Here is a 17,204-nt window from a genome sequence, read left to right on the forward strand (position 1 = left end):
ACAGGAGGCGTTTTATTAAGGTCCATGCCACAGAGGATTATGACTGGAGGCGCCACTGTTTAAGTAATGAAGGCATTATGTGAGCAGTGAAAGCCAGACGCCCTGTGAAGTTGTCGGCGCGTTGCATTTCTTGTGTTTTGTGTACTTTTTACCTCCAGTTTGGTTGCACTGCTCATGTTGTAATTCCCCCTCCCCATCTCCAGTAATGCCAAAATAAAAATGACTGCGTACAAAGTTGATAAATAAACAAACACATAAACAAACAAACGAATAAATAAGCAAGCAAACAAATAAATAAATAAAATCTGTTGACGCTTCACGACAATGCGCCAACTCACAAGTCTCGCATCACAATATGCTATCTGGTAGCGCGGGTTCAAGGAGACGATGATGGTGATGATGATGATGCCCTCAGGCTTAATGGCACATACCCACTGCGGGGACTGGCCAGGGTGCATTAGCCACTCACCGTGCGGACCTGGTAACTGGCGGAAGCTAGCCTCCTTTCTTAACTGGAAAAAATTCTGCGCAGCAATGATTTCCTGACGATAATGCACTCAAAGAAGTGCTAACAGGGCTCCTTCAGCAATGTCAAGGGATTGAAAGTGAGTTCGATTTCATCTCAAAATTTTGTTTTCATATTCAGGTACACAACCTATTGAACATCCCTCTTTATTACTCTGGTCAGGACAATAACGGGTGTACAAACTGTGTAGCCACTTGGAGAACGAACTCACTCACTCACTCACTCACTAGAAGTGTGATGAAGCAAGAAGACGAAAATAAAATTTTGGTTTTTGTGATCACGTGGGCCGCAAAGCTGATGATCGTTCCTTCGATGTCGGCGCTCTTTTCCAGTTCGCTTTGAACAGATGACACGCAAGCCCTGGAAACCGACACGTTCCTTTTGCTGATGTCAAGGAGTTTTTGACAGATTTCAGATCAGAGCCCCGTTCCCCTCACGTGATGCAACAGACCGGGATCTAGCGAAAAGGTAGCACGAGAAAACAAAAATCCCACTGAGCCATGAATGAGCAGAAATTCAATGCTGACCATGCATGCTGTTTCGAGGTGTCTACTTAGCCAAGATATCGCAAAGGAAACTGTGTTATCAGACAAATTGTCATAGAAGGCTGTGAGTTCCCGAATTGAAACACTGGGCTCATTCCGAGTTAATGAAAGGATGTTCGACAAACGCAGCGGCACGGCCACAGTCACTGCCACATTGTTATTTCTTTTTTGTATTACGAATCCACGAGTGCACAGAGCCGGCTGAACAGCATATGATGGAATGCAGACACTGGAGGACGTTTTGAACTGCTAGGTCACTTAATTGAGGGTTCCTGCAAGTATGAAATTCGAAGAGAGGTAATGAATCCAAATTATTTGCGCTATAAAAATATATCTGTGTTTAAGGATATCTGTCACCGCTTTGTTTAAAAAAATGACGCTTTTAGCATTAATCCCAAATCGGTGCTCTTTAAAAGAACGCGGTTATATTAAGAAAAAGACAAGTGTTCCATCCCCAATAAACGGTGCCCACTGACAAGATCAGAAGTTGCGTCGGGGAGGGGCGCGGCGAGCAACAGATCCAAAAAAAAAAGCACCTTACAGATGTGCTATGTCGTAACCTTTTTTATGTTCTTGCTATGCGTATAAATGCGCGTTTAGTGCCGCGTTGGTTCACGAACTCTGCCAACTATTATCTTCGTTACTCTTCTTTAGCTTATTGCTAAATATCTAAATGCGGCGCGTGCGTTCTCGGTGCTTTCTTCCATGTTGGTTAAAGAAAATAAACAGTAATGAAACATTACAGGGCCTTAATTTTTAGATATTCTTGTATAATCTTGGTAGCAAAATTCGGAATACGACAAACTTTTAAAACATCCTGCGTGCAAGCTCAAGGCAAGCCACCCAGAGCGGTGGCGTGAGGGGGTAAGGTTTGCTCGTGCGAAACTTTTGGCAGATGTGCAACAAATAATGACCTGAGAAGCAGTCATCAGCAATAGCAGTTTCCGCACATCTACCACTATTAAAAAAGATAAGAACATGATGGACTTGCAGTAGAACCAACAGAACCGCGAAACTTTTCGGCTGAGATGAGCGCAACGAGCAGCGGGGCACATGACACGTTGCTCGCAGCGCCCCCAGGCAACGACTCTCTGAGGGACGTCGTCAACACCCGACTCGCCGACTTCTGCCTTCTGCTAGCTGTTCTCCGTTCCAGTACATGATCGCGGCCGTGATGTTGTGGGTGCCTGTGTCATCGCACATTTCTTGGCACTTGACGGCGTTCACTTGTAGGATCTGTGCCGCGAAACCTGTTAGAACAGCTGGCGGTTGGAGCTGCGCCTTCGAATGCTTTATGTCTGATCGAAGTCGTTTCGGTGGTTGTGAAAGCTGAAGACATCCCGAAAACGGTCACAGCAGCCGTCGGAGATCATGGAGGCTAAAGAACGACAATGAACAACTTCACCAGCTGTGCAGGTATGATCGATCAAAGAGCCTCGAATCTTTAACGTTGTCAACCAGGCGCCGTGTAAGCTTGTCTGATCGCTCATCAATCGTAGTACAACGGTATGTGCTTTCATGCTGTTGTTTAGGTGTGCAAACGCGAAACTAAACGAAGCGGTTTGGTTTGTGACAACTATTGAACGTGTCTACTTTTTCGGATATTTCTGCAGCACGTGTTGTTCCCCTCTAACTTTTTTTCTCATGCATTTTGTTCGCCTGTGTCGAAAGCTCAGTGCTTGTATGTTATCATTGTAAACAGGCATTCATTCGCTTGATCACAGCGGGACGTGCCAGCTATGTAATCGGCGTAGCTTCCAGCCCTACCAAAGCAGCCAGGAAGCCTGGCTTGCCAACTTCTCCATAGCAACATGCAGGTATCACAAAGGCGATATCAATATTTGATAAGTGATCATGATAAGTTAGAAAGCCTCTTTATCATTGACAAACGCGATTAGAAGCGGTCGACCGGAACATCAGTCTCCGCGTTCACGTACGGAGAGCTAGAACTGGAATCACCGACGTCCTGTTTACATTTATTATTGCTTTCCTTCTGAGTCACGCAGCTCAGCTGTCTGGAGAAGAGACGAAAGGGTGTTAACTTTCGCCATGAGGCGCGTGACAGTTCGTCGACGCTGGGAGCCCGACACTCGACTGTGTTTCGTTTCGTGTTTCGTTTCGTGCTCGGCCTAAACAGGAAGTTGGCACAGGGAGGTACGAAAATTTGTGTTTCTACGTTGCGCAATCTCCAGCTGCATGTCGCCTGCTGTATATATAGAGGCGCGACTCTGTCTGTGTGTTGTTCGCAGACGACCTGATCCTGACCGCAGCTTTTGAAAGCCGGTTTCTCGAAAACGTACGTCGTCGCATGATCCTTCATTACTGTTTTTTTTTTATGCAACCCTTATGCCATCATCATTTACAGCACCAATTTTGTAATGGGCAGCACATTTTGAAGTCCTGTTTCATATGTTTCAATGTGCACATGGCCAATGAGTTTAAGCTGTTCACTGTATATACATAGGACCTATTGATTTGAGGAACAACCCGGTTTCACCCGGTTCTTGCACTACGAGCAAATTTTTCAAAACTTGGGTTAAACCCATGTTCTGCCTGAAAATATGGCTTTGGGAAAATCCAATTAGCCAGAGCTCAAGGCTGAATACGCCTTACAGGAATTAATGATCGAATGGCTTAATTGTACTGATTGTACAGTAGTGTTCTCAGTTAAACATTTAATAGTTTGAACTTTTTTTGACATTTATTAACCATGGCTTGGCTTAATGTGAAGATAAGTTGGAAAAGTGTGTTTTACAAGCGAGGGAACAGAACAGAGGTACTGTCTTGGTGTCTTCCTAACACCATTGTGTGAATGCTATGTGCGCTAATGACAACCTGCTCCAGTACTGACAAAGAGCGAGAGTGAGATGAAGTAGTAAGGCAGGGAGGTTCTTCAATGCTTCTGTGGGCTTAAAACATCCACTTTGATATTGTGGGGTTCAAATGGAGAGATAAATACTTTTTCCCCGCTATCCGCGGCTGCCCATTCAATTATCGCCAGAACCCACACCATGATCGTGAGTGAATGAGGGTTTTTTAAGTGTACAAGCAAAAGCAGGCTGGTCTAATGATGATTATGGATTTTTATGGTGCAAGGGCATCTATGGCCAAAGAGGCGCCATGGCACAAGGTATTTTTTGACTTCTCAAGTGGGGTCAAAGACCCATTTTCCAAGCATTTCACCCTAAATAATCCGAGCACCCAGACTAGGGGAAAAGCTTGTACCCATTGTATCACCGGTGGGTACCTGGCGGCACTGGGGATCGAACCCCACACCTCCCGCATGCGAGGCGGATGCTCAACCACTTGGCCACCGCTGCGGTGCAGCTGGCCGGTTCTAGTGCAGATTTGGAGATGCTGCATATGGCAATGGGCAGTATGTACTATGAAATAATTCTAGTAAATAACAAAAAGAGAGAGCTAGCTGATTTGGTTGGCTGTCTGGATGCGACGTGTTATTTCGTTATTGTTCAAAAAAACTGTAAGCAAAAACATAGCATTTCATACACCCCACAGAAACAAGCCGAAATAATTGACTATCATTGTTACAAAAAATAACGGTGAAAAACCCAAATTAGAAGAGTTATTTGCTATTTGACATGATTTGTACCCAAATTTGAAATCTGACTGTAATGCTGGATTTTTATCTCCAGAAGTCCCTGAAGAAATAAAACTTGAAAACGATGGGCCGTACATGAGCGCACCATATCAGCTTGGCTAACTCTACTTACGGGTATTAGGAACATTCTGCATCAGTGACCAAATGTTTGGAATTTGCCTGCTTGCATTTGCTGCATTTTTGATTTCAAATATGCTTGATTTTCTTGCATTGAAGACATCGGTAGTTTGAAGCCCTGTGAAAGACTAGCTCACATGTTCAACCGGGCTTATTGTGCGAATTGGACTGTGATTAATGTGTTTTTAAGAACCATAAAAAATTTTGAAATGCATTTTTCTAGATCCTGCTGTGCCTACATATTAAAAAACGTGCAGTTGTAGTCTAAGGTGACAGAGTAATGCTGCCATGGAGAGAAAAAATAAAGAGGTGCATGCCTTATTTCAATACATACTGATAGTAACATTATGTACGTAGGTACTACCAAATGTGGTAAGGTGGTCAGGTCAACAAGAATTAGTGGTTTATTGTAAAATACAAGAAGAAAAGATTTTTGCTGGCTGCGACATCTACCGTCAAAGCTAGAAGCACCCGAGCTACAGCCAGCAGAGGTTAAAAAGAGGCAGGGAGAGGACAGGGGGTGGGAAAGAAAGAAGGGAGCAACAGGAAGAAAGCACAGGGGTAGAATGACTCTGTACACAATATACAAAAAATACATATATTGAAGGGTGAATAAATAGCCATTAGTGGTTTTGGACATGAGCATTTTATGCACAGTGCATCTGAAATTTCTGTCAAAACTGCAGTCTAGATATATTATAATTAGTGCACGGCATATAAGTTTTCTTCTGGGAAGCGCACCATTAACGTGCTCTTGATGCGTTCCATGCCACCGACAGAAATGTGGCTGCCAAGCATCCTGCTTGGCGGACTATCTCGGCTATCTTGTCGTCCACTTGTGCCTGGTTCGGACATTTCTTAGGTGAAGATTGTGGCACACTTGAGTTTCTGCACCCTTGAGAAAAATGATATACGCTACACTCTGTGATTGAGACATGTCCACTACTGACACTGCAACCACATTGAACCTTTATGGGCTAGGTAAAATACACTTGTGCCTTGTGGTCACAACTGACCAAACCAAAACTGTGGTGTATTTCATGTTTTTGTATTTAATTGGAGCTATGGAAAACACTGTCCCACACATTACTTCAGGGGACAGCAGAGGAGCAGTGCTGGGTAGCTCATTTACAATAGAACAATTTATCCCAGAGTGGAAATTAAGACCCACTTTCTCTTTCACTTGTATAATTTAATACTTTTGCAAGTAAAGTGATCATACTGGATTGCAGTTTTTTCTGTTATGCATTGAAACTTCGTGGGCATGAGCGATTAGTAGGGTGTTGTGTGTTTTTCCTCTAATTAATTCAAGGTAGAACTAAAATCGTTCTTTAGAATCACCTTGGCAACAGTTGGAAGAAATGGTTTGTTTGTATGCAGGCTGATGGCTTCTGATTAAAGTGGCTGAATTGCTATAAAACCACGTGGGTGCCACTTGTCAACATGGCATTTTCATCCGTCGACCACTACCACCTTCTATATTGAAGGTGTAGCTGATCAAGCAAATGCCAAGACCATTCAAGATGCCCTGGCTGGCTTAAATGGAGTTCAGTCTGTCAGGGTATGTGCCTTACTCACTTTTTCAGCGTTTGATTATTTAAACACCCCTAACTTGGGTTCCTTATATCTGCTTTTGTTATGAAAATTTATGGAGGCCTTGAACAGGGAAAAACGTGCACCAGCCCTACATTGAAGCATGCAATACCACTCATTCAATGTAGTGACCCTAAACTGCCTTATGTCAGATGTGCAAAATGTCTTGAGAAATCTTAAGGGAGCTTATTTTTGTTGAAGCTCATGTTACATTCCACAACCATCTGAATATCCCGATCTTCGCCCTCTCTTTTGCTTCTTTGAATGAAAAGCCACCAATACTCTTGAGTGGCATAGTTTTATGTAAGCTGCCACCTGATCTTGTGTCTGGTGCACTGCCCACGTAATTCTATTACTCGTGCACTATGTGGAAGATCTTTTTTTTTACATGCCTTTTCTATAGTGAATCATATCTCTCTTTCCCTGGCCTTGTTTCGTGCACTCACTTTGCCATGTTTTTTTTTTTTTCTTCTGTATGTGGTGGATTGTAGGTGCAGGAAAGTGGGAGTCAACTCTCTGGTTGCCTCATTAGACCCCTAGTGTGTAGGACTGTATGAGGCTGCATTCATGGCAACATATCATACTTGCAAGGAGTGTCGGTGTGTTATTGCCAAAAGGATTCTGGGCCCCTTAAAGGGAAAACTGCAGAAAAATTGAAGTTGGCCTGGATTGATGGACTACTATTTCCTTGTGACAAAGAGGCTAAACTAACATTGAGAAGCTAGAGAAGAATAAAAACGAAGGCAGGCAGTGCCAACACAGGCCACTTCCGCAACTAATCTGGGGTGTTGCCAAGTGAAAATAAAGGATAACGCACCTTAATTGTAAGGTAGCTTTTGGTTTGCATTTGCTAGTGCACTTTTATCACACAAGAAAGATTGGAGGAGAAACTAAACATGAAAAATGAAACAAAGCAAACCTGTGACGCTCCAGTCAACACCATCATCAATGTTAGTGTTTGTAGCAGACTAGCCAGAAGAAATATTCCAACTTGAAATTTCTTAGAAATGAAAGGATTTTTTTTAAACCAAATATCAGGAAAAATACAAAAGGCTGAAATATTGAAATCTTACTGAAAACGAAAACTGAATAGAGTTGTCATCGGCCATGCTTTTTTGTTTATTTATTGATTTATTTATTTACAGTACTGCTACTCTAAAACCTAGTAGACTGGCAAAGAGCAATTTATGTTTTGTATAGGTACATAGATATATATATATTGTTAACCTAATACTTTAAAACTAGGCATATTCTTAACAGTGAGGGAAAAAAGTTAAACTAGTTATGAAAAAGTGAAATATGAAAAAGTGAAATGGAAGGCCTGTGCCACTTGTGGCGTACCATGATCATTCTTTTTCATTGGTGTATCCTATCTGCCATGACATTTTGTTGCATGTAAATTAAAGCCACGCTTCTAAACCGTGGTTCATTTAATTGCAATACTGTATAGAATTAATTTTTTATTTTTATTTCTTACAGAAGAACACAAAGTATTCCATATTATAGTTTTTTATAGTTAGTGTCTGGTTGTGTTAGAGCTGGCAGTAGAAGAAACATGTAACGCAACTTTGCGACTTTTGTTCAAGAAGCAGCATTCTTTTTTGAAACATAGCAAAAACTATAAAGAAAAGGACTGCTTGGCCCATATGTGTCATGCTTGACTTCTGAAAAAGCCTCATTTCATCAATTTTATGTGTGTTTGTGTATTAGCCCAGCATCATTTACACCAGCTGTTCACATTGGCTCGGAGCCCCAAGCGTATTCAGTCTTTGTGGACACAGCTGTGCTGCATGTTTGAACTTTGCAAAAAATTCGCTTTGAACATGGCACAGGTGGAGCTCTCGGCAGGGGCTGCTGCCGTGACGTATAGACCCGACGTGACTTCTCTGACATGCATCGAGAGGAAAATAGAGGGTGCCGGCTTCAGAGTAAAGCCTGGCGACCTTCCACAGCTGCAAACACAGCAGGCATCAGGCATTGCAAGTTCCACATGTTCAACGGCGATCTTTTTAGCAGAGAACGAACAGCCGTGCGACGTCTTCAAAGCCAAGTTGGAAGCAAAGCTTTGTCGCTTTGCTGGTGCTGTTAAGGCCCATGTGATCCCTGGCGTCAACGGGCCCCCTTTGGCAGTTCTGTGCTTTGATGCAACAAGTATTTCTGTGGAGAACCTTGAACGTGAACTGGAAATGACGCGGCTGAGACTCTCGACCACACTTCTCAGCGTCAAAGGCATGACTTGCCAATCATGTGTTCGTAACATTGAATCACATGTGGGGCAGGAGCCTGGTGTAAAAGGTGTGAAAGTGTCACTCGAGGAGGAAAGTGCAAGGTTTGTCTACAATGATGAATTGCTGACTGCAGAAGCACTTGCTGAGAAGATAGAAGACATGGGCTTTGAGTGCAGTGTTCTTGGGTCAGTGGCACTTGATGCAGGTGGCCCTGATATTGTTATGAAAGAGTCACAACAGCCATCTACAGGCAAGTTCGGTGTTTTTGTTTTTCACAGCATTTAAGTTAAACACTCACTAAATGAAATAGGTGCTTGTAGTTGATTAGAGTTAAATGCAGCTTTGTTTGTTTCTACATTATAGTGGAGGTTTAACCAGGATACGGGTGGGAGAAAGAACAGATCAACAAAACAGCATACATTGCAAACATTTCTATAATCAGAAATTAACCAAATGAGCTACCTGCGCAGTCTTGAAGTAGTGAATAGTATATTTTACCATGTTTTTGTTGCTGTTATGTTTAAGTTATAGATGCTTTCTGCAAAACTGAGGCATTTCTCATTTATCTTGTACTACATGTAAACTGCTCTCATAGCACATGGAGCTATAGATAGCACAACAGCTGCCTTGGCTGTAAAAATGGAACACATTTTATGAAACATAGTGACACGGACTAATAATGCGTATTGTTTGATTCTTTTTTGTTGTTGATTCGTGCTGTTACTGGTTGCTGGTGCAGAGGTGAAAAAGAGAGCTCTCATTAGCACATTCTTTTTTGCTCATTTGCTACTTGCAGGACCAGTCCCTGAGCAGAAATTGACATCTGTTGACGGTTCTGTGAATGATAAGCAATGCCACAGCAATAGTGAAGATGGTGACAAGTGCTTTCTGAGGGTGACTGGCATGACCTGCTCATCTTGTGTGGCTGCCATAGAGAAGCAACTGTACAAGGTCAAAGGTCAGTTGTTCTGTTTCGTGCACAAATGTAGTTGGGTCCGTTTCTGTTCATCATATTGCAGAAAAATGGCTGGGAATATTCAGAGAAAGTAGAGTGAAAGCAGCGTTAATATACAGCTTGCTTTGGTAATGAGCAACTCTGGCCTCGGATCCAAAGCAAAATTTCATTTTCGGAAATTGCACAGCGGGGGTAAACATAAATGCAGCCTGTTTAATTACTTTTTAAGGTAGTTATATGGAACCAGGTGTTAACTTCAAATTGATAGTTCTCTAGTTTTCTTCACGTGCCTTTTACAAGTGTCTACGTATACCACAACAGGAACCATGTGGGGTTGTGCATGACTGTGTGCCTTTCATTAGTGGACTGAGTGTGTGATCTTTTAATTTACGCAGAAAAGTAAAACCTTCCAATCTATGTGCAGCTCTCTAGAAGACATGTAATGCTTTTTGGATTGCATTATCTAAGGTACATTGCTGAGACAGTTTACAAGTCTTACTAGATAACGTGGAGGCTGCGGTAGTCAAGGAGTAATGATATCAATATCAGCTTTCGGATCAAGCGAAGTAGCAGTAGTTTGCTAGTGGTATATGTTCAAAAGTTTTCCAAGAAATTCGTTAGCATCTCAAGGGAGGTGGCACTTGAAAGTGTACCAAAGCTTAAGCTGGTAGGAACATACTCCTTGACGAAAACACCATGCTTGCACTATTTTAGCTCAGAAAACAAGTCAGTTTTTTGTTTCTGTTATCTTTTTAAATGCTTGGCGTAATAGTCAAAGTAATGTAGTGAATTTTTATTGTTTTTGGCATGTTTTGACCCAAGTTTATATGCTGAATTTGCAAATTTGATTTGCAAATTTACTGGCTGCTAGTCACATTGACTGCAATGCTGGAGGGTGATTTCCTGCACCTGTGCTCACCAGGCAGTGTTAGACACCAGCTATATATATATATATTTTTTTTCAGGTGTAAAATTTGCTTTAGTGGCCCTGCTGGCTCAGAAGGCAGAAGTCCGGTTTGACCCAGCTGTCGTCCAGCCCAGTCAACTGGTGGAACTCATCAATGACATGGGATTTGAAGCCTCTGTTAATGAAGAGTCACCTTCTTTGCATGGTGAAGCTGAATTTGTGGTGCGTCTTTTTGCAACATTTTTAATCTCGTGAAAGCAAGAAAAAGAAAGCAAAGCGATGATTTCTGCTTCTCATACAGTATCAAGTGAGGCCACGGTTCTTCTCTGCTGAAACTCAGTGGCAAGGAGATACAAGAAAAAAATAGCGCAGGGACCTACGCATAGATCTGATTTTAGTATAGGCATCCACATGTGACTGGTATGGAAACTGTTGTCGTATTGACATCGCATAATACCCCATTACGGGCATTGGTGATCTTGAATGAATGAATGAATGAATGAATGAATGAATGAATGAATGAATGAATGAATGAATGAAAAAAGCATTAGAAAAAGTGTATGCCACTATTACAGCTAAATGTGGGATGTATATCCTTTAAACAGGCTAAGGAATATGGTTGCTTGAATGATGTATATGCCGTAATCTCCACTCAGGGATGACTCTGACTGCCTTTCTCAAAATTGGGAGATGGGATTGGAGTGCCTGTATAGCTGAAAAAATACGGGTATCTTTGAATCCAGTGCTTTATGACAGCAGTATTGCAACAGCTGTAAGCAAACATATGGATGCTTGTGTAAAGTTAACATTTTTGTTAATGCTTACTTTGTGATCGCTGTCAAGCCTTTTTCTCACCGTCCTTGCATAAATGCTTTGCACTGTGTAGTATTGCTTCCAATGCTGATGTTGCCCTTATTTTATACTGATTTTTCCTGTGCTTTGTAATGGTGCTAACTGCTTAGCATTCTTAGGTGTATGGATTCCTTTGTTGGTACTGAGTCTGATGCACAAGCTAAACAGCTCGAGTGGCAACATGCAGTGTTTAGAGGCAATAGAAATGCGTTGGTCATGCTCTAATGTCTGCATTAGTTTGCCATCTGGGCTTTTTGCACAGAAGAACTGTGTTTTCTTAGCAGGTGCTGGGGCTTAGGTTTTTGTGCAACAGGTTTAGTGTTTGAGGTTTGTTTTTGTTAGTTTTTTTTTGTGTCTTTGAAGCTTTGCAAAATTTTGACTGTTTATGAATTGCCCATCTTTTCTTCAGGCATCCTCATTATCACTTCAGATTTTTTTTATATTGTTGTATTGTTTCCTCTTTGTTCATTGTTTGGGCATGCGTGACTTTGTCCTTGTGGAGTTCGCAGTAAATGTAAACATTCAGCTGCCAGTTCATAATCTTTGTGTGCTTCCTTTGTTTCTCTCCTGGCCATATTGCTCTGAAAAAAAAAAAAAAAAAGTCCTCTCTTTTCCTTGTTACATCAAAGCAGCTGGCATGTTTGTGTTTCTATTTGTGTTCTTCCAGATACGTGGCATGACCTGTGCCTCCTGTGTTCATGCCATTGAAATCAATGTCTGCAAGCTTCCAGGCGTTGCCAGCGCATCAGTCAGTTTGTCAACTCAGAAGGGGAAGTTTTTCTTTGACCCAGAGCGAACAGGGGCTCGTCAGATCTTGGAAAGAATTAAGGTGAGGATTGAATGAGCGTAGTGTTATCAGTGAGAGCGTGCTCCTTAGCTGTGCTGTAGCCCTCATTGAATTGTTTGGTCACTCTGTCTGCAGGACTTGGGCTTTGATGCATTTCCATTCACAGACCACAAGATGGATGCAAGTTATTTGAGCCAAAAAGAAGAAGTGAAAAAGTAAGAAATTTTTTGCCTTGTATACAGGGTTGACATGGATAATTTCCCCAACTTCATTTTCCTGTGCAGTAATGAAACTTTTCAAGGCAGTTGCTTACCAAGGTTTTTGATGAAGCCTCATGAGATTGATGTATATACAGTATAACCTGTATAGACAAGCCTCAGGCCGTGATGTCAGAGATGCATTAAAAAGATGCGACTAATTATTACCGCCGAGCTCATGGGTTATTACACCGAGCTCGTTTCGCCCCTTGGGTTATTATATTGCGTTTCTGCATTCAAATCTAATAAGTTGGTTCGTGTCTCGGTCGCATGGTGAACAGTGCAAAAATCAAGTAACGCCTTCAACTCTTTCTCATTCCGTCGTGCTCTCAGCATAAGTTTAGGCGCGATATTCTGTGTGTTTGGGATCGGAAGTTGAACGCAGGGGGTCATTTTCAGATGCTTGTCACCTGGACAATGTCCCAAGCATCACTTCGTGCAAAAAAAAAAGATAAAAAGCTGCCGCCAGTCGCCTTCAGCATTCACACCATGCCGCGCTTGAAGAAGCACCGGACTCGGGGCAGTAGCGCGCACGAGGGTTTTTTCTCTGTTTTCATTTTCGCACATTTCAACAAGTGTGTCGTTTCAACACTGGTCCAACGACGTTAATTAGGATCTCGACAAAGTCGTGCAGTGTTATTTGCCAAATTATTTGAATTTTCACATTGTAGGTCGATCAGAACCTGACGACGCAGCAAATTCCACGCCAGAAGCCACTCTGATCAAGCAGAATGCGCACACATGTATAAATTCTAAAATAAGACGCAAAATTTTATAGCTTAGCAGAGTGACCGTAAATTTTGTTTGGAGTTCGAAGAAAATGTCTATGCATGCGCTCGTGGAGCTCTCATATCGCATTTGCCTTATTCAAAGCAGCTATAGTGTTCATTAATTTCCAAGGTCTCTGGAGTGAAGCGGCTTGGTGAAAATAGGAAGCACATTACAAGGTTCGTCGTGTGAGAAAGCTGATTCGCGTCGTGCATCACCTCGTCCTGTCTTCCACTAGCTATCGGATACGCCTTATCGGCCCATAAGTTGAAAACTGTGGACGATTAGTTCCTCCCCATACCTCGCGCGCTTTCACCCGCTGTAGCGCTGCACTGTTACTTGTCGCCAACTAGGAGCGGAGCAGCACCCAGTGCAGCACTCCACCTACTAATTCCTTCTGGCGAAGAGGCTGAAAAAGTGCAGAACTACTCTCTGAGCATGAACAAAAATGTTTCTAACCACAAGTGACACGCACGTTTTGGAATATTCGCATATGCGAGTTGGTTTCGAAGGCAGTCGCTTGGCGCAGTGTAGGCATGCTACGTTTTGCCTACACCCCGCATTGCTGCCGACCGCAGCATCACCTTTGCTTACAAACATGACGCTTGTCTACAAGGAGCACACATTCATTCAAAAATGCAAAGTAAACCAGTATCTAATTATTTCCTCTGCTGTTTTAACTGTCTTGTGGCTAGCTGCAATCAAAATGATGAACTTGCACTGTGTTGAACTTTGTGGTCAATGTTGGCCATTTGCATTTTATCCGTTGTCTGTGAGGTGTATGGGAAGATTTATTATACGTCAACTTTTGTTACCCACAAAGGCAGTATTCATTGAACTAGGCTGACTTTATGTCAAAACTCGGAGAGTTGTCTTATTTTACCTGTATAAATTTTATAACCCATTTTCTTTGCATTAAGTAGCAAGGTGAAATATGGGAGACCACTTTGCTTCAGTGTGTACGAACTGCAGTCTTTTTCTGTGCTATTGATGGTGGTGAGCAAGCAAACTGTACAAATGACTCATTATTGTAACCATGGCAACTCTCAAGGTTCTCTTATCACACTGTGTTCACAAAATCTGTGTTTTCTGTGCGGTGTGCTGTTTTTAAAACAATGTTTATACACTGGTGTTGGTACTTTATTTAGTTATGATTTATGCACGGCACCAGTTTTTAACTGTTTGCTTAAACTCTTTCTTTTAGTTTGACTGTTGGTGCTTGCTCCCTTAATCTCTTTCTTTTGAACAGGTGGAGAAACTCGTTCCTGCTTTCTTTGATGTTTGGTGTGCCATCCATGTTGCTCATGATGTACTACATGGCCCAGCGCATGCTATACAAACATGACAACGACTGCTGTATATTCCCTGGTCTTTCAGCCGAGAACTTCATTCTTTTTCTTTTGGCTACACCAGTGCAGGTGAGCGCCCTGCAATGTTTATTGTTGTCATGACTTGGTTCCTTTGTTTGCAAGGAACAGTAATGTGCGTTTTGTTTGGAGCCAGAGTTAAGGTTGCTTGAACCTTTGTAGTCTAGTAAATATTTCATGCGATGATGCGACTGGCCAGGTTCAAACTCATTTTATGCTCCCATAGATTTCGGAGCTGCATTGTGATGAGATATTTTTGCTTACTCTTTTGTGTTTATTTGCTGTGCACTAGGTATGCTTTTACACCTTGTGGTGACTTGTAATTTTCGTCCTCTTGCTGCTTTTGTGGCATGTTTGTTCTGCCTATTTACAGACCCAATGGCCCGCTTCCTGCTTACTGTTAATGGGGATCAGTGTTCAATCTTCTGTAATTGTTTCTTGCATACTGCAATGAAAGTGATACCGGTTTACAGGAAATTGTTTATGGTAGTGTCAATGTTTTTGTATCTGGGAGAACCCCTCTAAAAAGACAGAAAAATGGATTAGCATTAGAAAATGCCTTCAGAATGGCCTGTCAGATTGAATAAACCAAAAATCAAATCGCCACTAGCCAAGTAAAGGGTGCCTAATGTAGCATGGTGATGAAAGTTCAAAATCATGAATGCCTTGCAGTTTTATTTAAAGCATGTATCAGCTTAATATTTCAATATTGTAGTGTGCATTGTAATAGAGCATCAACCTTTCCTGCCATAAGGATGAATAAATGATTGCATGCATAATGTGCTTAATATGAAATCGTGCTGAAAAGGTGTTATATCTACTTAGCATGGTTGTTTAAAAGAAACTGCTAACATGGCCTGCTGTTTTAAATGGTACTAGTACTAATACTGTGAAGAACTGTATTGTGAGAACGTTATGAAATGCTTTATTAAATGTGAAAAAAGATACGGATTAGATTAACATTTTTTTACTTTCAATGAACATTTCAAAGCATCAAGGAGCTCTACGTTTTGCTGCCTTTTGGACACATTGCTTTCTTGCTGTGATGGTTTGAACCTTACTGTGAAGGAAACCACACCAATGGTATTAACAGGGACATGTTGAAAGTTTGTTTTCCTTCTGCAGGTCGTCGCACCACCGGCAGTAGTTTCAAAAATTTCTTTCGGATTTTCCTACTGTTGTGGAATTCATAGTTTGTGAAATGCTACTGGCCATGTTGAAGTGACGTTGATAGGCACTCCCTGTAGTGGTTGCTCAATAACTGCCAGTAATGTTTCTGTACTTGAGAATGGTTTCTGTCTGTTATGGCTTTTAATGGAATGCTGATGTCTTAATGCCTTTTCTTGTGCAGTTTGTAGGTGGTCGCTACTTCTACATCCAAGCCTGGAAAGCTCTGTCCCACAAGGTGGCTAACATGGATGTGCTCATCATGCTCGCAACAAGTATCTCTTACTTTTACAGCGTCATCATAGTTATATACTTCATGATTGATGGCGCTGACCACAGCCCAAAGACCTTCTTTGAGACACCACCGATGCTGCTCATGTTCATCTCACTTGGACGATGGCTTGAGCACATTGCAAAGGTAAGGTCCTAGCACTATACCAGCCTATATCTTATGTATCAGTTTTCTGTCAGTCTTGTCCACCGTCAAACTTATTTTTAGCTCCAAAAAACACAAATTTATGTTCACCTGTAGTTAACACAGTTGAGATCTGAGAGAGTATGCTACTCTGTTCGCTGCAAAGATAAATGCAGCACTCTGTGGCGAAAACAGATGAGACAGATTTGTGTGTCTTGTCATGCCAGTCACTCTTCAGGAAAGCATATTAGGTTGAACCTTAAATGCTCATATTTCAGATGCAAAATGAGTGGTAGTTGTGGGTCAGGCCAAAAATATGAGTTTGCAAACGAAGTACTTGCGACTGATGTTGAGTTTGATGTTTAGGTTTTTGTTGGAAGTGTCTGCAGAGTGAGAAGCAGAGGTGCTAAGATGTTGATTGCATTATGAGATAGAGAATGCAAAGCTTACAGTGTAGACTGCGGAAAATAAATGTCTGCCAATGCCAAGCAATGGCATTGAGAAGCTTCAGATGCTATACGTCTGCTGTCTTAATACTTATAGCTGCTTAGAAACGTGTAAGAATTGAGGGGATTTAAATATAACTTTTTAAAAAGTAGGTTAGGCTATCGTGGCCTATAGAATTAGTGTGTAAGTTGCTTGCTCTTTGTCGTTAAGTAGAATGTTCTTAATGTGATTGTCTTACAAATTAAAAGGTCGGGTATACCGCGGTTCTAGGCTCTCTGCAGAAGACAAAAAGGTATCTTTGGTTATTTTTGTTGTGGATTGGGTAGCTGCTTCTGCATATATATAAAAAAAGAAATGACTGTGAAGTAATTGCTTCTCTTAAAACAGAACACTTTTGCATTAGGCACATACATTATGTCGCCATGTTGAGGATTTAACAAGAGCACATCTGGTGCGAAATAATGAAGGCAGAAACTCAAGCATGAAATTTATCATTGAATTCATAATTTTTAAAATTTATGTATGAAATAAGAAATATAAGGAATATGCCTCAGAGCCTCAGTTTCTTTCTTAAAATTCAAAGACGACTTTGCAGTTTGTATAGTGGTTGTCAGCTCCAAGCTGTGTTGTCGTTCTTTGCGCCCCCAAAACGTG

General features: G+C 41.7%; 1 protein-coding gene across 2 annotated transcripts in view; it reads left to right on the forward strand.

Moving 5' to 3' along the window:
* Window positions 1–2,206: 2,206 nt before the first annotated feature.
* Window positions 2,207–17,204, forward strand: part of ATP7 (copper-transporting ATPase 1) — a 50,532-nt gene continuing 35,534 nt past the window's right edge. The window contains exons 1-10 of one of the 2 annotated variants that reach the window (XM_077662257.1): window positions 2,348–2,487; window positions 3,321–3,367; window positions 6,188–6,368; window positions 8,233–8,878; window positions 9,425–9,586; window positions 10,549–10,712; window positions 12,010–12,171; window positions 12,265–12,344; window positions 14,404–14,572; window positions 15,873–16,106. In XM_077662257.1, the coding sequence (XP_077518383.1) occupies window positions 8,587–8,878; window positions 9,425–9,586; window positions 10,549–10,712; window positions 12,010–12,171; window positions 12,265–12,344; window positions 14,404–14,572; window positions 15,873–16,106 (1,263 nt within the window). In that variant the 5' untranslated portion in view covers window positions 2,348–2,487; window positions 3,321–3,367; window positions 6,188–6,368; window positions 8,233–8,586. Of the gene's footprint in view, window positions 2,488–3,320; window positions 3,368–6,187; window positions 6,369–8,232; window positions 8,879–9,424; window positions 9,587–10,548; window positions 10,713–12,009; window positions 12,172–12,264; window positions 12,345–14,403; window positions 14,573–15,872; window positions 16,107–17,204 lie in introns of both variants that reach the window. The other variant, XM_077662256.1, reaches the window with a different exon arrangement.

Source organism: Amblyomma americanum, chromosome 4 (assembly GCF_052857255.1).
Source record: "Amblyomma americanum isolate KBUSLIRL-KWMA chromosome 4, ASM5285725v1, whole genome shotgun sequence".
In the NCBI taxonomy this organism is placed as follows: Eukaryota; Metazoa; Arthropoda; class Arachnida; order Ixodida; family Ixodidae; genus Amblyomma; species Amblyomma americanum.